This window comes from Myotis nattereri (genome assembly GCF_964212035.1).
Source record: "Myotis nattereri genome assembly, chromosome: 7".
Taxonomy (NCBI): domain Eukaryota; kingdom Metazoa; phylum Chordata; class Mammalia; order Chiroptera; family Vespertilionidae; genus Myotis; species Myotis nattereri.
The window spans coordinates 25,257,427-25,280,007 of record NC_138082.1 but is presented as its reverse complement, the minus strand read 5'-3'; the positions used below and the strand labels follow the sequence as shown (position 1 = coordinate 25,280,007).

Sequence of the window (22,581 nt, the reverse complement as noted above, 5' to 3'; positions counted from 1 at the left end):
ATGAATAGAAATGAGGAGACACACTCTCATACACGTGGGTTTCCGTATGGTAGACTCATCCTACTCTGAAAACTGCATAACAATTCTGCCCCAGTGTATAAAAATGTGTTGGTTGACGTGACCTAACGGATCAAATGGTCTAAGTCTTAAAAGTAACATTATTCACTAAAAAATGGTCTGTTCAAGCAACAGAAGTTAATGATCTCTCCTAGCTCCGTATGGCAAATTATTTTACACACCGTCTCCTAAATGTTCCAGCTGCATGGAATAACAGCTAATACACTTAGTGAAAACACCACCTTAAATGACTGTAATATTGAGCCTAAGGGTCTAATTATTTTTTGAAGCTGTTTATTTTTTTAGCACGTGAATAATTCTAAACCAGTGGTTCTCAACCTGTGGGTCGCAACCCCTATGGGGGTCGAACAACCCTTTCACAGGGGTTGCCTAAGACCATTGGAAAACACATATGTAATTACATATTGTATTTGTGATTAATCACTATGCTTTAATTATGTTCAATTTGTAACAATGAAAATACATCCTACATATCAGATATTTACATTACGATTCGTAACAGTAGCAAAAATTACAGTTATGAAGTAGCAACAAAAATAATTTTATGGTTGGGGGTCACCACAACATGAGGAACTGTATTAAAGGGTTGCGGCATTAGGAAGGTTGAGAACCACTGTTCTAAACAATTTCTGAACCTGTAAGATGATTTCATCTTCCTCAATGAGGAAGTTATTAATAGACTTATAGTCATCTCTAACCTTGTCCTATCATCACACACTGTATTTTTATTTAACACAGTTCTACATCAACATCTGTCACCATAAATAATACTTTCCAGGTGCAAATTTAATTCCACAGTCAAGGAAAGAAATTAACGTATTTAACATATTTATTCTCCCGTCCTCCTGCGGCCTTCTAAGAGGACAGTTATCTAAAAACGAGAGTGTGGTGCTCTGGGATGCCATACTTCCCTTTGTGCTCCTCAAATAACTTCCTGAGCTCCTCCATGTAGGTCTGATGCAGCTCCTCGACCTGCTCCCGGCTTGGGTTCAGAGTCTGATGGACAGGGATTGGATGGCCAACTGCAAAAACAGAGAATACATCAGACGTAAGAAACCAAAACCACTCCGCCCCAGACCACGGCCTCAATGAGCAGCCCTGGAGAGATCTTCCAACCAGAACCCATCAGCCCCACGAGCTCCAAGCCCTCTCTCATTTTACTGGCTGCCCACAGTGGTCACCCCATCCCATTCAACAACAATTGAAGAACTTCCCTTCCCGGCAGACACTGGATTGTCAGTCCCCTGGTGGTTCAGACTTTGAGTCAAGTGAGCCACTGTGCTGCCCGCAGCTGTGAGGGAAGAGGCCACAGCTGCGCGCGCACGTCACCGGCCTTCCTCCTCTGGTACAGCTGACGGCCAGACCACAGACCCCTATTGTCAGTGGCTGTGAAGTCTTGAATCCTGAGGCATCAACCCTCTCCTCTGACTCTGTTTAATGTCATCCTAAAAAATTCAAAGAACATATATCTTCGCAGCTAAATATCTGTACTAAAAAGCATACGTAATCATAAGGATTCCATTGTTTGTACTAGTGGAGGAAAAAAAACCACCAAAAGTCTCAATAGAAAAATTATTATATAAACCATAGAACATTCATCCAATGGAATCCAAGGCAGCAACTTTTTCAAATAAAATAATACTTTTGTAACTATGCATGATGACAAATGTTAATGAGATTTATTGTGGAGATCATTTTGCAATATATATAAATATCAAGTCAGTACATTGTACACCTAAAGCTACCAGAATGTCAATTATACTTTAATTTAAAAAATAAAATAATAAATATGTACGTACACATAGAGATGTCTAAAATGTAATAATAAGTGGGGGGAAAGCAAAAAATATATGATCCCATTTATGAAAAAAATTTATATTTCCAGGTGCATTATAAACGTTTTTTGTACTTAAAAAGTCTGGAAAGAGAGACTGATAACCCAGGGAAGGAGAGATGAAGGAACTTTCACTTTATCTGTGCTGTGTAAATGTTCTACATTTGTGTTTTACCTATGTAATTAAAGACGAACTAATTAATTTTTTTAAAAACCTGGAAACTACTATATGTATTTTAAAAGCCATTTATATAATAAATAACTTTTATCTCACCTGTCTCAGGCTTTAGAAAATATGGATAGGTAGGTACACATGGCTTTTGCTCTCCTGGGTCCTTTCTGCTACTCACTGCGCCCTCTGCTGGTCTGATGCTGCTACTGATGCCAAGAGTTTATAAAATGTGCAGGATGTTCTATGACCAGCTTGGGCAGCAAACTGCTTATTCCCTTTGATTAGCTTGGGCTTTCGGTAAGAGAATAGAACTCAAAGAGAAGGGTATTTCCTTTGGCCTATCCTGAGTCACCCCATGACACATATACGCGTTAATATTCTCAATCTGCTAACTTTTAAACCAGATTTCAAGAAGCTCATGTACAGCTTTCTTTGATAGTTTTGATGTCAAATTTCTATAAAGCAGACATCAGTCCTTTGTAATTCAACACGGAGAACTAGAAATATAACCGCCACGCTGTGAGTTGCGGCTGGGAATAGGCACTGAGGCTAATGTGATCTTGGGCGAAGTGGGAGCTGGCGAGGCATAGAAAGCACCGGGCTGGACCAGGCCTAGTGCCAGCTCACCCGCAAGCACGCTGAGCGAACGGGCCACTGACGCCTGGCCTTGATTGTCACATGCATGGATATGAGTACAGTTAGGAAACATCTGAAGCTTCCTTTGAACTCTGAACTTCATTGTTGTTTGGGGGGGGCAGGGAGAAACCTACATGTCAACCTCCTAGCGAATTCCTGATTTTATAGAAAAAGCTTCTGTTTTCTTAGTGAAATTATCCCACGGACAGAGGTCAAGTGCAACTAACTATTCAGGATGGGAGTGGGGGGACACAAAAAGAGACACAGCCGCCTAAGGAGATGAGGTGTATTGTTCCCAGCTTGCTGTAATTAGGACTTGTGGATTCTGAAGTTGAGTCTTATTTTCTGTGCGCTATCTCACAGTTAACTTCAATTCTGTCCTTTTCTTATTAGTGGTTTCAGTATACTTCAGAGAGTTGTTCCAGCAAGCCCAAACATGACCACTGTATTAAATTTATCATCATAAGACCCTTCCCTTTAAAGCGTGAGACAGACATAGTCATACTCGCCTCCTCCTTTTTATATATAGAGAAACAGCTGCTGAAAGTTCCTCAACTACACACAGAAAGGAAATAACTTAAAGCCAGTATTCCTGCCCCTCATTACAAAACTGACCCAAAATTGGATCAGAATAAGAAATCTTTCTCAATTATTTTTTAGGGATAAAAACAGAGATAACAAACAACAATATGCAAATCTGAGAAGGGTCCCCTGATCAGAATTCTCTCTCTCCTCAAAAAAGGAGAGGTTGCCGAAACAGGTTTGGCTCAGTGGATAGAGCATTGGCCTGCGGACTGAGGGGTCCCAGGTTCGATTCCAGTCAAGGGCATGTACCTGGGCTGTGGGCACATCCCCGGTGGGAGATGTGCAGGAGGCAGCTGATCGAAGTTTCTCTCTCATCGATGTTTCTAACTTTCTATCTCTCTCCCTTCCTCTCTGTAAAAAATCAATAAAATATATATATATATTTTTTTTTTTTTTTAAAAAGGAGAGGTTTACCACTAAGGAAGAGAAAAAGATGTTTTCAACATAAAGCTAAGTGAGTGGCAAACTGCTGCATAATTCTCTTTTTATGACACAATGGAAAACACAGCTGCATCAGACTGCTCTTGGAAAGAGAACTCGTTGCCCTGGAACAAAATCACCCAACATCTACTTGTGGCAGAGTCAGGATCAGAGCACTTGTTTATGTTTCGGTGCTTTTTATAGCTGGCATGCCGGCCTGTTCCGTGTTCCAAGTCCACCCAACAATTCGAGGTCAGTTATGCATCTGTTGTTGCCACAGCAGCCTCGCTCTAACGTCTGTGGTGCTGTGCTGTATTTATAAAGATGAAGAACGAGCAGCTTCATGAGCCACTGTATATACGGCTGGAGAAAAATTAGGAAGTGGGCATTAGTTTCTTCTCGCTGAGGCAAAGAGATTTTTCACAAAAAGAAATCTCTGTTCTGCCCTAACCGGTTTGGCTCAGTGGATAGAGCGTTGGCCTGCAGACTGAAGGATCCCAGGTTCGATTCGATGCCCGGTGCGGGGAGTGCAGGAGGCAGCCGATCATTCTCTCTCATCATTGATGTTTCTATCTTTCTCTTCCTCTCCCTGCCTCACTGAAATAAAAAAAAAGAAATATATTAAAATAAAAAAATAAAAAGAAATCTCTGTTCTGCTTTTCTGTGATTATGAAAACTCCACAGAGTTTCTCTCCCTAAGGGTCTCCCACAGGAATCCCTCTCTCTAGAAACTACATAGCTGCACACTAGAGAAAGGACTGGTGGGAGCTGCGTGGCAGAGCAGGGTTGTGAAGAGTCCAAACGTGGGTGCCAGATGAAACCTGGGTTCATGTCCAACCTCTGGCTTATGGAGAGGCTCAAAAGATGCTCAATGTAAGTGTGTGTGTGCCCATGTGCCGGGAGCCGGTCCATGCTTGCTGTTTCAAGGGACCTGGCATATATGGCATACTGTTCTTAATATGTTTGCTCACCTTCTTGGCACTATGTGTTTTAACCAAGGTCTCTGAGAAAGGTTGTTTCCCCAGGTAGGGATTTCCCCTGAAGTTAGGGAGGGAATAAAACCTCTTAACTAAGAGCCAGGCGGGTAATTAATCACTTTAACTACAAACAATCATGCTTAAGCTACATAATCTTTACTCCCTGGAATGGAGATAAAAAACGCCCTAACCTTTGTAATAGAGATTGATAGGATTGAATCAACTGGTATAAATACAGATGTAACAAGACAGCAGGAGACAGAGAGAAGACAGAACCTAGGCACAGAACCTACACAGAACGTTCTCTAGAGACAGAAGAACTTCGCTGGAGAGAACATGGCAAAAGATCCTGGACAGAAACTGGCCTCAGAACCTAGAGACAGAACCTAGAGAGAGAACATGGCAAAAGATCCAGGACTGAACCTGACTACAGAAATTGGCAAGAGAACCTGACTAGAACCTGGTGACTGAACCTGGCTGGAGAACCTGGACAGAACCCGGCTGGAGAACCTAGCGAGGAAACATGGCTACAGAACCTGGCTGGAGAACCTGGAGAACCTAGCAAGAGAACATGGACACAGAACCTGGCTGGAGATCCTAAGCAGAACCTCTCTGGAGATCCAGACCAGAACTTGGCTGGAGATCCTGGCTGGAGATCCTGGCTAGGCTGCTGATCAACTGAACACTGTCTCCGTGTCATTCCTTCTTCGCCAACTCCGTCCACACCTTTGGGGACCCCTGGACCCGCTGGGGTTGGACCCCGGCACATGTACACATACACACACCACACACTCATGAACATTTATTGAGCACTTTATACATCATACTAGGCACAATACTGGTCCCCTTAACATGATCTCTTTTAATCTCTACAATTAATATTTCAATTAAAGGTTCCCCTTTCTTTCCTTCTAGTTCAGAGAATCCCTTAGTGTGCTTTCCCCCCATCAGAATATAAAAATGACTTGAAACGTAATAGACTACTGCTGTCCTCATGTTGTTTCAAACCTGTTTTATTTAAAGTACCTCCCTTCCCTATCTTTTTCCCCCTACCTGTTTTTATTTTAAAATATTTCAATCCTAGAGAAAAACGCAAAATCACTTGCACACTCTTCCTCTAAACTAACCAATTTTGAACTTTTTGCAAACAAACGTATATGAATCTGATATATGTATATATATGATTATTATTTTTATTTTTGTAGGACCATTTGAAAGTTGTAGACAATAAGTATTCAATCATGTTAATCAACCCTGTATATTTCAGCATGTAAGAACAAAAATACTGTCCCACATAACAACACCATTATCATACCCAAGGAATTAAACCTCTGCACAATATTATTTTGTACTTAATCCACATTCGAACTTGACCAACTGTCTCAATAATACCCTTTATACCTGTTCCCCCCAATCCACAACAGCCGGTGTGTCTCTCTGAGTACTCACTCTCTCCTTTCTGTCTTCCACAACATTGATACTTTTTAAGAGTCCAGACCAGCTGTTTTGTACAATGCCCCACAATCCGGATTTGTCTCATTATATCCTCATTATTTGATTCCGATTAACATTAACAGGAAAATTGAAACACATTTGCTAGCTCCCAACAATCTAGTCAAGAAGCTTCTGCTCTGCATCAACCCACACTCCCCTAGCACCTGAGGGTACAGGTGCCTCCCCACAGATTACGTCACCTACTCCCCAGGAACTGTTAGAGAAGACAGACCATTCTAATCATCTCCTCTTTGGAGGTGTAAACTCTGAGGCACGGAGAAGATAAATGAAACATTCTAAGTCTCTCCGAGTCAGACCTCAAGCCCACACCACCTCCTCGCTCATCTGGCTGATGCATAATAACCAGCTTCGCGACGTCAGTATTGATTGTGCGTGTGGCCGGTGCTGAGCGTTAGCCACAGCCATAGTGGTGCGCCTGCAGATAAAAAGGGCCAATGGCTTAATGGCACGGTTGTTTTCAATGCTGCTGTAAGGATCAAATGAAACAGCGTTTCTAAGACACACACATCGGAAGACAGGCTGAGGACTTAGCAGGAAGTCCGTGGAAGTCTATCAAAGAGGGTCCTCGGTCCCTTTCTGTGCTGCACACAAACATTGATGGGAGGCCTGTAAGGGTGTCCATAATGCAAATAACCTAACACTGGGACCTCATGGTAAATTACCAATAATTAATATAGAAAAAGAAGTGAAAAAAGAAAAATATACAAACAACAAATAGCTATAACTGCATATCTATCAATAATCACTTTAAATGTAAATGGATTATATGCTCTAATCAAAAGACAAAGGGTGGCTGAATGGAAAAGAAAGCAAGACCCATACATACACTGCCTACAAAAGATCTACTTCAGATTGAAACATACACATAGACTGAAAGTAAAGGGATGGAAATGAGAAAAAAAAAGCTGGTGTAGCAATCCTATATAATAAAGCGGTAATATGCAAATTGACCCTCACTCCCTCACAAGATGGCTGCCTATGACCAGGCCGGCAGGGGGGTTAGTGAGGGATGACCAAATGACTGAACAAGCAGGCTGTGTGGGGCGACCAGGCCAGCGGGGGGGGGGGGGGGGGACCAGGCCGGCAGGGGCGGCAGTTGGGGGTGATTAGCCTGGCAGGGGAGGCAGTGAGGGGGGGCCAGGCTGGCAGGATGGGGCAGTTAGGAGCGACCAGGCAGGCAGGCGAGCGATTAGGAGCCAGTGGTTCAGGATTGTGAAAGGAAATGTCCCTGGGATTGGGCCTAAACCGGCAGTCAGACATCCCTCAAGGGGTTCCGGATTGGAGAGGGTGCAGGCTGGGCTGAGGGGACCTCCCTCTCCGTGCACGAATTTCGTGCACCGGGCCTCTAGTACTTATCTAAGACAAAATAGACTTTAAGGCAAAGGCTATAACAAGAGACAAAGAAGGACATTTCATATATAATAGCAAAGAAGCCATCTAAGGGTCCATTTATAAATGACTGGATAAAAAAGATATGGTACATATTTACAATGGAACATTACTTGTCCAAAAGAAAGAAGGAAATCTTAACATTTGCAACAACATGGATGGCCCTAGAGGGTATTATGCTAAGTGAAATAAGTCAGACAGAGAAAGAGAAAGACAAATACCATCTGATTTCACTTATATGTGGAATCTAAAAAACAAAATAAACAAATAATCAAAACAGAAACAAACTCATAGATACAGAGAACAAACTGATTGTTGCCAGAGGGGAAAGGGTTTGGGGAACTGGGTGAAACAAGGCAAGGGGATTAAGGAGTACAAATTAGCAGTTACAAAATAACCAGGGGATGTAAAGTACAGATAGGAAATATAGTCAATAATATTGTAATAATTATGTATGGTGCCAGGTGCATACTAGACTTATGGGTGTGTGTGTGTGTGTGTGTGTGTGTGTGTGATCACTTTGTAAGGTATATAAAAGTCTAACCACTATGCTGTTTACCTGAAACTAATATAATATTGAATGTCAAGTATAACTGAAAAAAAAATTTTTTTTACTTTTATAAAACAAACAAATAAACCAAACAACCTCTAGAAAGAGAAGCCAGAGGGACTGCAAAATAACTGGATGCTTCCTGAATCCTGCCTGGAAGTCAACAAAGAAACAACCCTGGGTTTGAAGTGCATTAATCTACAATAGAAATGAACATGGTAACTTCACTGTTTCAATATAATACAGTGTTTTATTCTCTGTTGCATCTGACTGATCCACAGCTTCACTTTTGTTTATGGAATTTATAATAATAAAAGCATAATATGCTAATTAGACCAGACAACCTAATGACCTTCCGAATGTCATTCCAGACATCCTTCTGGAAGCAGGGGCTAAGGCAGAGGCAGTTAGGGGCGATCAGGCAGGCAGGCAGAGGAAGTTAGGAGCAATCAGGCAGGCAGGCAGAGTGGTTAGGGGTGATCAGGCAGGCAGGCAGAGGCAGTTAGGGGTGATCAGGCAGGCAGGCGAGCAGTTAGGGGTGATCAGGCAGGCAGGCGAGCAGTTAGGGGTGATCAGGCAGGCAGGCAGAGTGGTTAGGGGCAATCAGGCAGGCAGGAAGGGCAGCGGTTAGGAGCCAGTGGTCCTGGATTGCGAGAGGGATGTCCGACTGCCGGTTTAGGCCTGATCCTGTGGGCCTAAACCACCAGTCGGACATCCCCTGAGGGGTCCTGGATTGTAAGAGGATGTAGGCCGGGCTCAGGGACACAACACGAATTTCATGCACCAGGCCTCTAGTTGTAAATATCTTCTCCTCAACCTGTCTTATCCTCAGCCTCTGCCTGCCTGCCTGATTGCCCCTAACCCCTGTGTTATTTCAAGTCACTACACAAGTCTTTAACTACACCTCATCCGGGGATCTAGCTCACACCATCAGGCTGCTCTCAATCATCTGACTGCCACAGGACCACCACTGGATCATGGCAGCCGAGTCCCCGAAACATTCAGATTCGTAGTGTGGGCTTCGAGAGATTTCAAGTAATAGTGGAAACTGAGATGCTAGTGACGAGAAATGGTCTTTCTGACATAAATGTTCAGGGGTAAACAGAAACATGTGCTGAAGGAATCTTTCCTTTTCCTGAATCTTTACGAGAAGCCCACACTGGACACAGGCATGAGTGAAAACCAGACCTGCAGTTTTCTAGTCTTGACAACGAATTTGAATTTGGTCATTTCCATTTGACCACTGATCAATTAATTACTTGTCAGTAAAGGTGTAACCAGTCTATATCGAATGACAAACTACTTTACTTTTAAAAAAAATGTTTACGGAGGGAATACATGGTGATAGAAGGAGACTTGATTTGGGATGGTGAACACACAATATGATCTACAGATGACATATATTATAGAATTGTACGCCTGAAACCTATATAATTTTATTAATCAATGTCACCCCAATAAATTCAATAAAAAAAATTTAAAAAGAAGAATAAAATTTTTTAAATGTTGAAGCCAACCAGGTGATAACTATGATCATTTAACCTGAAAAAATATACTTGCTTTGAACATTCACAACTTCTTTCATGGTGCATGTGTTACACACTTAAACTTCCAGTTCCTAAAAGCATGTCTTGCCATTTTCCTTATATCCACCCCCCTCCCCAAATACCAACTACAGTATTTTTCACATAAAATATAAAAATGACTAATTAACAATATGCCAAAAAAAAATGTAACCAATTTATCCTGAAAAACACAATTGCAGACTTAAACTTATCTCAGTATTTCTATTACACTAACGGATCAACATCTTCTAACATTCCATTTGAGTTAAATATAGCATTTAAAAATGTCGTGTGACTGCATGTGAAATGCTAAGCTCTTGTAAGCTAACAGTAATAAAATCCTATTCTAATGAAACAGACATAAAAAGAAAACATCCGTATTTTAGTTAATGGGCTATCCATGGTGAGACTCTTACTTCAGTTTCCTATGAAGTATATAATTTTGGTTAATTCTGATATTAGCATCTGACTCAGCTTTCTCATTTCCAACTCTCCAGTTCCTTTTCAACCTAAAGAGCTAATTACTTTCCTCCTCCTTTATCAACATGGTCTGTTGCCCTAGCCGGTTTGGCTCAGGGGATAGAGCGTCGACCTGCGTGTGGACTAAAGGGTCCCAGGTTTGATTCTGGCCAAGGGCACAAGCCCAGGTTGCAGGCTCAATCCCCAGTGGGGAGTGTGCAGGAGGCAGCCAATCAATGATTCTCTCTCATCACTGATGTTTCTATCTCTCTCTCCCTCTTCCTTCCTCTCTGAAATTAATTAAAATATATTTTTTTAAAAAAACATGATCTGCCGTCCTCCTCCCCCACCTCCATTTCCATAAACATGCAACTTTGAAAAAAAAATTTTTTTTAACTTCAGAGAGGAAAGGGGAGAAAGAAAGGAAGGAAGGAAGGAAGGAAGGAAGGAAGGAAGGAAGGAAGGAAGGAAGGAAGAAAGAAAGCGATAGAAATATCAATGATGAGAGAGAATCATTGATCCGCTGCCCCTTTCACCCCCCACACTGGGGATCTAGCCTGCAACTGGGCATGTTCCCTGACCAGGAATTGAACCGTGACCTCCTGGTTCATAGGGCGACACTCAACCACTGAGCCATGCTGGTCGGACTAAACATGCAACTTTAAAAAATAAAATCAGTCTGTATTAAGATACACATAAATATAGCTAAGTTGCATAAAGAGAATGCATTTGCTATAGAAACTGATGCCTATGTATACTAACATGATGAAAGCATCTTTTATACAGAAACTTGTATATATTAATAGGTTCGATATAACTTCATCAAAGAATTGCTGTTATACTCTGCTACTATAGAGAAATAGATTCATCCTAGAGGACTAGAAATTTTATTTCTAAAATTGGATTCTACCTGTAGTTCAAGAGCAGTGATCTTGGAAGTCATCAATTCCCACTCAAATGCAAAATACAGTCATTTTATAAATTACAGGCATACTGGATGTGAAGCTCAAATAACATCTATAGAATTGTTATTTTAAGGAGTTCTTACTCAAAGCTACTTCCCTTGGATTAGCGCCTCAATCCATAATAATAAACAATGCTCAAAGTAAGATAATGTTTTTACTTGTTTTAACAAGTGTTAGTCTTCAATATACATACCAACAGTGTGAATAGGTTTCCGATAGGGCACTAGGCCAAAACTGTACTGAAAAACTCCTCTGGCATGGAACAGTGGCAAAGCAAACCCCATGATCTTCTGTAGTTTATCCTGCACAGTTCGAAGCAATGAGCCTTCAGGGTTGCTAACTTGTTTAAATAGTTCATTTTCACCAAAAGAAAACACAGGGACCAAATAGGCGCTGCAAACAAAAAACAAACAAAAAAGGAAAGAATAAGAAGTTTCAATGAAAAGGATGTAAAGATGGGATAATGTCCAACTGACTTTGCAACAGATTTCTAACAATTATTTAATGTCCCCGAGTCAACTTATACTAACTTCATGTTCCTTACATTGAAACTGACTTATTGTTGAAATTCTTTGGGGGGCACTTCAGCAGTCTAGTGATTGTGGAAATTATTCTATAGAAAATCAGGAAGATTTTCATCTGTTGTTTTGGCCATGGTTCCTTTGTTCATTTGGCTGGACATCTTGTATGTTTTTTGTTGACTTTACTTTTAAAGACATTTTAGTTGGTGGGTGCCATGGCTTTGAGCTACCATTGTGGGAAGGTCAATTAGGAGGAGGACTGACTAAGGGGTACAAAAATTACCTTACTTTCTCGTGCTCATTTAATAATGTCTTACCTTCCCTGACCCAGCCACCCGAAATGAAAAGCCACTTACCCGTGGGTCAAAGCAATTTTCACAAATCCTTTCCGCCGGCGGATGAACAGAGTGAATTTCCCGGGATGGGCATCTAAGGATTCCTCTGCACCCCCAAGGACAATGACTGAAATGTTTCCACCTCCCTCCTTGCTCAGCACATGGGACACACTTTTCTTGGAAACTGAGACTGGCCCTTGGTGAATAAAACAAAAGGTGTAACTAATTATCCTTTTCAAAAATTGAAAACATTTTAATCACAATATTCTATGGCATCAGTGCGCATCTAATGGCTTAGATTTGAAACACTCTGTCTACCTCAACAGCTCAGAGACACCTCCGATTCCATGTTTCCAAACCCAGGGAATTCAATTATTCATCAGAATTGTTCCTTGTCCAACGTTACCTATCAAGGTGAATGGAACCATCATCTATCTAGTCACTCAAGTCAGAAACAAGTCCCATATGTAGTCCCCTCTTCTTGGCCACCATGTTGGCCATATTCATTCATTCAAAAGCATTTACCGAGCACCTGCTACAAGCAAGACACCCTGCTAGATGCTGATTATATGATGACAATATTACCATATGCTGCCTTCATTAGGTATTGCTGAATCTACCAACTACTTTTCATATTAACCCCCTCTTCTGTATTTCCACTGCCATGATCGCTGTGTTAGCTGAGCCCTCATCACCTCTCCCTGATCACTGCAAGAGGCCCCTTCTACCATCACAGTCTCCAGGCTCACCTCCCTAATGTATCTACTGTCTGAAAGATCTTTCTAACATGCACAATCCAGTCAGGTCCCTCTTTTGCTCAAAATCCCTCACAAGTTCCCGTGGCTTACCTACAAGACAAAATCTAAAGTCCTCCTCATGGTGTATAAGCCTGTTGTGATCTGCCCTCCACTACCTGCCCAGCCTTAATAGGAGCCTTGAAACAGAGTGTGCTCTGGCTGACACCTGCTGGGTGCCTATTCACCAAAATGAGCCAAGAGGAAGCATTTGGAGGCAGGACTGACAAGGACTTAAGCCACAGAAATTCCATGAGTAAGAGCAAAACAAACATCTGACAGCAAAGGATCTCTAAAACCCTATTGGTTCTTCGCTACCCGAGGTCTGGCGCATGTGTCTGTCTTTCGCACCCAGAGCAGCAGCTACTGAGGCAGGCACAGAGTAGATGGGCAGCCTCGGACCCAGGCCTGTCCTGGGAAGCAGGTTCTGGGAGGGATTGACTCTCTAACTTTGCACCTCCACTGGCTACAAGTTTGGGTGTTTTTATTTTAGTTTTTTAAAATTTTTTATTGAATTTATTGGTTAATAAAATTATATGTTTTAAATGCACAATTCTCTAATACATCAGCTGTATATTGTACTGTGTGTTCACCAACCAAAGTCAAGTCTCCTTTCCTCTGTGGTTATCATCATACTGTTGTCTTTTTTTTTCTCTTCTTAATCCCTTCACCTTTCACCCAGCACCTGACAGCTGTTAGTCTGTTCTCTGTATCTATGAGTGTGTTGCTGTTTTGTTTGCTAGCTTATTTTTGTCATTAGATTCCACACATAAGTGAAACCATATGGTACTTGTCTTTCTATGACTGGCTTATTTCACTTAGCATAATGGTCTCCAGGTCCATCCATGCTGTCCCAAAAAGTAAGACTTTTTTACAGCCGAGTAGTATTCCATTGTGCAACTGTACCATTTATTTCGTTTTTGGAATATTGTAGGTTATAGCAAAGGAAAAGGTCTCTCCAGTAAATGGCAGTGGCTGTGGGGGCACCACATGGAGAAAGACTCTATGGTTGATTATTTGTATCTGACATGCAACAGACAGGGTGCACCTGCATCTGTTGTGCCATGAATTTGCCACACCAGCTCTCAATTACTCTATTCAAACTCACATATGGCTATACTTTGAATCAGCAACTATATACTGTAAATATCTTTCTGAGCTTTTTTGAAATTTTTAAAGTTTCCCTTTAATTTTTTTTATGAAACTCTAATTTGTTAGTTTATTTTGTTCATTAGATTCCACATGTGAGTAAAATTTTATGGTACTTCTCTTTCTCTGACTGGCTTATTTCACTTAGCATAATGCTCTCCAGGTGCACCCATGCTATCCCAAATGGAAATTAACAAACAAAATAGAAACAGACCCATAGATAGAGAACAGACTGACAACTGTCAAAGGGGAGGAGACAGGGGTGAGAAGGGGTGTGGATCGGGTGAAAAAGGTGAAGGGATTACGGGGGTACCCCTCATAGACACAGACAATAGTATGGTGATTACCAGAGGAAAGGGAATGGAGGGAGGTAGAAGGAAGGGGGGATAAATGGTGATGGAAGGAGACTTGACTTGGGTGGTAAACACTTAATACAATATACAGAAGATGTATTATAGAATTGTACACCTGAAACATATAATTTTATTAACTAATGTCACCCTAATAAATTCAATAAAAAAGAAAAAAAACACCTCTAACCCAATGTCTGCCCAACTCTGAAAAGAAGGGATATTTTTCCTCTACAGTAGTTTGGGGGTTTTAGTGCACCCCCTAGAGGCCACAGGCAGTGGCAGCCTAGACTGGACAGAAAGCCCAGGGCCATACAGGAGAAGGTCCATAAACAGAACCTAAAAATCCAGTCATTGATCCTGGTTCCTCAGTGCTTAGTGACTCCGACCCAGTAATATGACAACGGAGACTTGATAGATTAATAGGAAGTAATGAAAACCTGGAAGACCATGGAAAATTCTATCTCTGAATATGCCACTTATTGATCCTGAAATTGGAATTTTTCAAAAAAGAGACTATCCACTTCCCTTTATATCCAAGAAATGCAAAGACAATAATAACCTATACAATGATCATAAACAGAAAGCACTTTCTCAGTTACTATAGCTTATGGTTAGTTAATAATTTGGTCAAATTGGAAAACCAAACAAAATGAGCCTCTGAAGTTGAAGTGAGAGGTACTGACACAAGTGAGAGCTATTGTACACAGTTATATCGTATCTTGATAGCATTTCAGCTAAATTTATTCTCAGAATTGGTAGAATTACAGCTTCACTAATCAAAGAATCTTCCACTAGTTCAGAGACGCAAAGTAGAATGAACTCTTATTGCTGACCCATTATATTTAACCTGGGAAGGAAAAGATAGCAGATTATGTTTAGTTTAATACTGCTATTACTTCAAGACACATCAGAGGACATTTTTCATCTCTAATATTCATAAAAGTATATCAGGCACCTTTCCAACCCTGCCATTTATCACTTATTTGATTCTCTCTACCACATCTGGGTACATACATTGACTCATCAATTTACTCTTTCATTAAATTCACATCTATTGAACATCCCTATATTCCAGGCAGTATGCTAGATCTGTGGGGGACAGACAAAAGGATAGTCTGTGTTGTGCTGGCATTTACAGTGCAGTGGGGGAGGCAAGAAATATCCAAAAAGTGCCAGATTGGGATAAAGACTCTAAAACTGGGTTGGGGGTGGGGGTGGGGCCCATTCTGTGTGGTCCTGTCTCCCTAGAACATTGCAGAAACAGCAATCTACCTTTACTTACCACTGCTCATCAGGTATTCTCGGAAGAGAGGGCACCGGAACCAAATCGGAAGCACATGGAGATACGCAGTAAAGTCGGGGAACAGCTTCTTGAAGTCTGAATAATTGGTACAAAAATTTCCAAAGGCTCCAGCCACGAGCACTCCATGGGGGTGAAACCCAAATATGTAGTTGTGACTTGGATCCAAATCACTAGTTTTGATGAGCTACAACACATTTACATTGAGATTAAAAAGAAAAAGTTCCCTGATTAGTCCAGGAAGAAACTAAATGACTAACAATTACATCAAGAGGATATGAGCCCTGGCTGGTTGCTTGTGGTTAGAGCATCCACCTGTGGACTGAGGGTCTGGGTTTGATTCCCAATCAAGGGCAGGTACCTGGGTTGTGGTTTGATCCCTGACTCCAGTCTGGGCCCATGCAACCAATCAATGTGTCTATCTCACATCAATGTTTCTTTCTCTTTCTCACCCTCCACCCTCCCCTCCACTCTCCCTAAAAAAAAATTAATAGAATAAAATATCCTTGGTTGAGGATTTAAAAAAAAAAAAGAAATGAAAAAAAAAATGTAAAAAGGAAATGGAGAATGACTTGTTTTCATTCCCTGGGTTAAAACTGCTCCCCATATTTTTAACTATTTCCTGAGCCCACAGCCCCTCAGACAGCCTAAGTTTTAACTTAGGTTACAGTCTGTTTAGTAATTTGGGCTGATTTGTAGGCTTTCTCCCTCTAAAAGAGGAAAAGCTTAAGCTTGGTTCTCTCTCACCACTGATGTTTCTCTCTCCCTCTCCCTTCCTCTCTGAAATCAATAAAAATATTTTTTTTTAAAAAGGAATATAAGTAATAAAAAATTTTCATTCTTCTTCAAGCTCAAAATCATCTCTTATATAAAAGGCCCATGTCCGTCACACCATAACGCCATCATGATCAAACGAGCAGCAGCTCTCACAGCGGTGGGGTGGGGCAGCGAGCTTCGAGCAGCAATGGGCAGGGCAGCCAGCTGAGGCAAGCGGAAGCGAGCTACTCGCACACGATTTCGTGCGCACTGGGCCTCTAGTACTATATAAAACAAGTCTACTCACATGAATTGGAAAGTAGTCCTTAAAGTACTTCCAAACGGCCCAGCTTCTGACCCAGTTGGATCTCCTGCCTCCTTGCTCTGGAGTACGCCAGTCAAAGTAAAGCCATGTCAAGTAAGGGATGTACAGGAACCAGTAGTTGTATAAGATCAGTAGCAAGAGGATTCCAATGCACACCTCCGCTGTAAGAAAGGGAAGCCCTCAGGAATCAGGATCCGTTAGCATCTGCTCACTCTTGGCCAATCACTGGCCCATGGTGGGAGATATAATACATACAAAGGGTATTAAACTGAACCTCAGTTCAAGGGGGTAATAAAACAAGATGGTGATGACATAGTATTATTTGACATTTATTGGATGTTTACTATACACCAAGTATTACATTGTGTATTTGGCCAAAATATTTCCATTTTATCCTCATATATCCATGGTATCAATGAAGCAGCCATAGTATTCTTTTTTTTTTTTTTTTTTGCCATAGTATTCTTAATGTTCTTTCCATAGAAGAGACGCTGGGGCTTAGAGAGGTTCAGTGAATTGCAAAAGCCACATAGAATATAAGTGGTTGATCTGCCTAAATTCAAAGTTTGCACTGACATGAGATAAGGGATTGGGGGGAGAGAAGAAAAGGAGGAAGGACCGTCACGGACAGGAGGCACGCAGAGGGATACAACAGGTGTTCACCTTGACCGAGCAGCCATTACTCATGTGCCCACACAGGGGCACATTCTAGTGACAAACTTCATTTTCAGGAACTCTATTGCCAGAGATAGAAATAGCATAGGAGGGACTCTTTCTATCTTAGCTCCTCTATCTCTACTTAAAACATTTCACAATGACAGAGCAAAATCCAAATTGTTCATGCACCTAATGATGCAAACACTGACCAATCTGGGCTTGGGTAGTAGTAACAAGAATGTACGCCTTAAAGTAATATATTAAGCTAAGCTAGAGATTTCCTTCTTATGTCTATGCTACATGTTACACTGGAAAATGTTTATAAAAAGAGAAATATATCAACGAGAGGGGAGGGAGCATAAAGACATAAGGTTTGGTGCGCAGTGAGTGCTCAGTAAATGCCAGCTGTTACTATTACTTTAAGGAGTGCCATTGCCTCCTTCTTGCTATTATGTGCTGCAGTTGCTAATCCAGTGCTGACTTCAGTGCCCCAAACTCCTTTCCACTCTCTATCAGCTTTGTTAAAAAGAACTTTGTCCCTTCACTTCCATTCAGGGCACATGCCTGGGTCATGTGCTCAATCCCCAGTAGGGGTGGTGCAGGAGGCAGCCAATCCATGATGTTTCTCTCCCACTTTTTGATTTACTTCCATAGGATAGTAAGTCAAATACTGGAGCACTAAGCAGAACATCTTTGTCGCCTGACACTTTAATACCTTACTATCTAAAGGAGTTGTTCTCATTTAAACTCCCACTCCACACATTGCATGCATTTTTTTGTATTTCATACCGTATCAAAAAAGACTTTTAAATCCCTTGATCCTAAATTGGATCGAAAGCAGAAAACCCTACAAAAACTAGGTGAAGGGATCACCTCTATTTTCTATTTTTATCTCATCAAGCAATCCAAGGTAATATGATTCTTCTAAATTGGAGGTCAAAGAGACAAGGAAGATACGAAGTGTATTCCAATATATTACACAGCTCTCAAAGCTGATGTTGATACCTGCTAGAATTATCTAGATTCACAAACCAAGCTACATTGAAGGCCTGCATTTCAGCTGCCTTGACTTAGGTACATCCTGGATGAAAAACACAGGTCAGCCTCTATCTCTTACACTCCCATAGACTTGACTTTCTCCCCACTGTTGAGGAACCTGCCCCCCGCTACTTTTTACTGAGGTAAAATTCATATAACATCATTCCAAAATCAAACCCTGTATCCATTAAGCAGTCACTCCTTATTTTCCTCTCCCCTGACCCCGATGACTAACAACCTGCATTCTGTACCTATGGATTTACCGCTTCCAGACATTTTATATAAACTGTATGATCCAATACGTAACCTTTTGAAGACATCAAGTTTTTTTACTTTAGAGCAAGCATGTGAAACTCACAGCCGGCAGGAGGCATGCAGCCACGAGTTTGACATTCTTGCTTGGAGGGAGGGAGGGAGGGAGGGAAAGAGAGAGAGAGGAAGAGAGAGAGATTGATGGGCCTTCTGCACACATCCCAGCTGGGGATGGAACCCACAACCTGACTATGTATCCTGCCTGGGAATTGAATCCTCCACCTTTCGGTGCACAGGTTGACACTCCAAATAACTGCGCCACTCCAGCCAAGGCTAGACATCAAGTTTCTGAGGTTCATCCATGTTGTAGCATGTCCCAGTACTTTATTCCCTTTTAAGGCTGAAGAATATTCCCCTGCAGGAATCCCCCACCCTGAAGGGACTGTGGGCAGCCTGAAAACAGCCCTCAGTCTCTCACCCAGGCTGGCCACACCCCCATGGGGTGAGGGTCCCCGCTGGGGGGCTTAGCCAGCCTGCAAACAGCCATCACCCCCTCACCCAGGTTGGCCAGGCACCCCAGCGGGACCCCCACACTGACCTGGGACATCCTTCAGGGCAAACCAGCTGGCCCCCACCCATGCACCAAGCCTCTATCCTATATATTAAAAGGGTAATATGCAAATTGACCCTAACAGCAGAATGACTGGGAATGACTGGTCACTATGACACACACTGACCACCAGGGGGCAGATGCTCAATGCAGGAGCTGCCCTCTGGTGGTCAGTGTGCTCCCACAGGGGATCTCTGCTCAGCCACAAGGCTGATGGCAGCCAGTACAGTGGTGGTGGCAGGAGCCTCTCCCCCCTCCTCAGCAGCGCTAAGGATGTCCGATTGCAGCTTAGGCCTGTTCCCCGCTGGCAAGTGGACATCCCCTGAGGGCTCCCGGGCTGCCAGAGGGATGTCTGACTGCCAGCTTAGACCCAGGGAGCGGGCCTAAGCCAGCAGGTGGACATCCCCCAAGGGGTCCCAGACTGCGAGAGGGCACAGGCTGGGCTGAGGGACACCCCCCCTCCCCCAGTGCACAAATTTTTGTGCACCGGGCCTCTAGTATTAAATAAGATCACTGATATATCTTTTAAAATATATTTTTATTGATTTTAGAGGAAAAGGAGAGAGAACTAGAAGCATCAATGATGAGAATTATTGATCAGCTGCTTCTTGCACACCCAACACAGGGGATCAAGCCTGCAACCCGTGCATGTGCCCTGACTGGGAATTGAACCATGACTTCCTGGTTCATATAGGTTGACGCTCAACCACTGAGCCACGCCAGCCGGGCAGATAAATTTCTTGAAGATGATAATGGGATTGTAATTCCGTACAAAATCCTTCTTTTCAAGAGACATACTCTATGGTATTTCATAGGGATGAAGGACAATGATTTCTATAACTTAATATCTTATTTTCAGATGGTTCAACAGCAGCAGTCACAACAATGTGTGTGTGTGTGTGTGTGTGTGTGTGTATGTACAGACAGAGAAAAAGCAAATGTGGCAAAACACTAAGAGCTGGTGAATCTAAGTACAAACAATCTTTACTGAACTATGTTTTTAGTACTTCTGTAGGTTTGAAAATTTCTAAAATTAAAAGATGGGGGAAATTATGAATCACACCTATAAGCAATAGTCATGCATCGCAGATTAGGCAGTGCTGCCTGGCTGGGAACGAGTTAGAATCTACCATGTAGACCTCCATTTGCAGGAAAGTCTGGACTTCTAATCTCATACAAGTAGACATAGTGACTGATCCAATGACCCACTTTCAGCTTCATAGTGACTTTTAGCTATCCCTAGCTTTATAGAAAAGAAGTATTCTAGCAAAATCACATCCTGACTGAGGAATGAAGTTTTTCTCTCTCTCCTCCCTTCCTCTCTCTCTAAAATAAAAACATTTATTTTAAAAAAAAGCAATCCCTGCCCTGACTGGTTTGGCTCAGCAGAGAGAGCGTCGGACTGCGGACTGAAGGGTCCCAGGTTCGATTCCGGTCGAGGGCATGTACCTTGGTTGCGGGCACATCCCCAGTAGGGAGTGTGCAGGAGGCAACCGATCGATGTTTCTCTCTCATCAATGTTTCTAACTCTCTATCCCTCTCCCTTCCTCTCTGTAAAAAATCAATAAAATATATTAAAAAAAAAAAAAAGCAATCCCAATGAAAATCCCAGCAGGTTTTTTTGTGGAAATTGACAGGCTGACTCTAAAATGCGTACGGAGCCATGGTCAGTGTGCTCAGTGGTTAGAACATCAGCCCTTGCACAGAAGGGTCTCAGGTTCAATTTCCATACTTGGGCACATATCTGGGCTGCAGGTTCAATCCCAGCTACAGTTGGGGGACATGCATGAGGCAACCAATCGATGTGTCTCTCTCACATCAATGTTTCTCTCTTTCCCTCCCTCCCTCCTCTTACCTACCTCTAAAAACCAATAGAAAAAAATATCTTTAGGTGAGGATTAACAAAGAAATTAAAAAATAAAATGCATATGGAAATGCAAAGGAACTACAATAGTCAAAACAACCCTGAAAAAGAAAAAGTCTGAGGGCTAATACTATTTGACTATTTGATTTCATGAATTATTATAAAGCCACAATAATCGAAACAGTATGGTCCTGGCATCAAGACAGACAAACAGATCACTGGAACAGAACTGAGTCCAGAAATAAACCACACATATATGGACAACAGACTTTTGACAAGGGCAGAATGGCAATGCAATAGAGAAAGAAAAAAAAAAGTTTCTTTTTTTTTTTTTTAAACAAATGGAGCTGGAAAAATTGGATTATACATATGCCAAGAAATGAATTGAAACCTTACACGATAGGCAAAAATTAACCCAAAATGTATCATTAACCTCTATGTAAAACCTAAAACTACAAAACTTGTAGAAGAAAGCATAAAAAACTGTTACCTTGGAGTAAGCAAAAATTTCTTAACCATACTAGCTAGACCCATATTTTTAACATCCAGATTTTAAAATATGGATAAATTGGACTTCATGCAAATTAAAATTTTGTTTTTCAAAATATACCCTGTAGAGAATAAAAAGATAATCCACAGGTTGGAAGAAAAACCCATATAACAACACACAGAACTCCTAAAATTCATTAATAGGAAAATAAGCAACTCAATTAAAGATAGAAAAAAGATTTAAAAAGGTACTTCAAAAAGAAGACATACAAATGGCAAATAAGCACATGAAAACATGCTCATCATTAATCATTAGAGAAATGCAAACTAAAGTTACAATAAGACAACACTACACACTTATTAAAATTGCAAAAAATTATAAAGATTGACTATATGAACTGATGGCAAAGATGGAGTGACTGGAACTCTCACAGACTGCTGGTGGGAATGCACAAAAATACAACCACTTGAGAAGAAAGTTTTGCAATTTCTTTATAAAGAATTTTTTAAAATATGCTTTATTGATTTTAGAGAAAGAGGAAGGGAGGGGAGAGAGAGAAATATCCATCAACTGCCTCCTGCACACCCACTACTGGGGATCAAGCTCGCAACCTGGACAAGTAACCTCTTGATGCATAGGATGATGCTCAGACAACTGAGCCACACCCGCCAGGGCTTGGCAAGTTTCTTTAAAAGTTAAACCTTTCGGGAGGCTGGGTGAAACAAGGTGACAGGATTAAGCAAAAAACAAACAAAAAAACATAGGCACAGACAACAGTATGGTGATTACCAGGAAGAGGGGTGGGGGAGGAAGAAAAGGGTAAAGGGGGAATAAATGGTGATGGAAAGCGACTTGACTTGGGGTGATGAACACACAATACAATATACAGGTGATGTGTTATAGAAACCTATATAATTTTATTAACAAACGTCACCCCAATAAATTACATTAAAAAAAAAGTTAACTCTGAACCTACCATACCATGATCAGCC

At 41.6% G+C, this 22,581-nt stretch overlaps 1 protein-coding gene across 1 annotated transcript in view; it reads right to left on the bottom strand.

Annotated features, from left to right (window-relative positions):
* Positions 1-945: 945 nt before the first annotated feature.
* The window catches only part of MOGAT1 (monoacylglycerol O-acyltransferase 1), a gene marked incomplete at both ends in the record, with an annotated part of 28,933 nt that continues 7,297 nt past the window's right edge, over positions 946-22,581 (bottom strand). The window contains 5 exons of the mRNA XM_081095714.1: positions 946-1,100; positions 11,339-11,538; positions 12,023-12,197; positions 15,580-15,784; positions 16,661-16,839. Of these exons, the coding sequence (XP_080951840.1) occupies positions 946-1,100; positions 11,339-11,538; positions 12,023-12,197; positions 15,580-15,784; positions 16,661-16,839 (914 nt within the window). The remainder of the gene's footprint in view (positions 1,101-11,338; positions 11,539-12,022; positions 12,198-15,579; positions 15,785-16,660; positions 16,840-22,581) is intronic.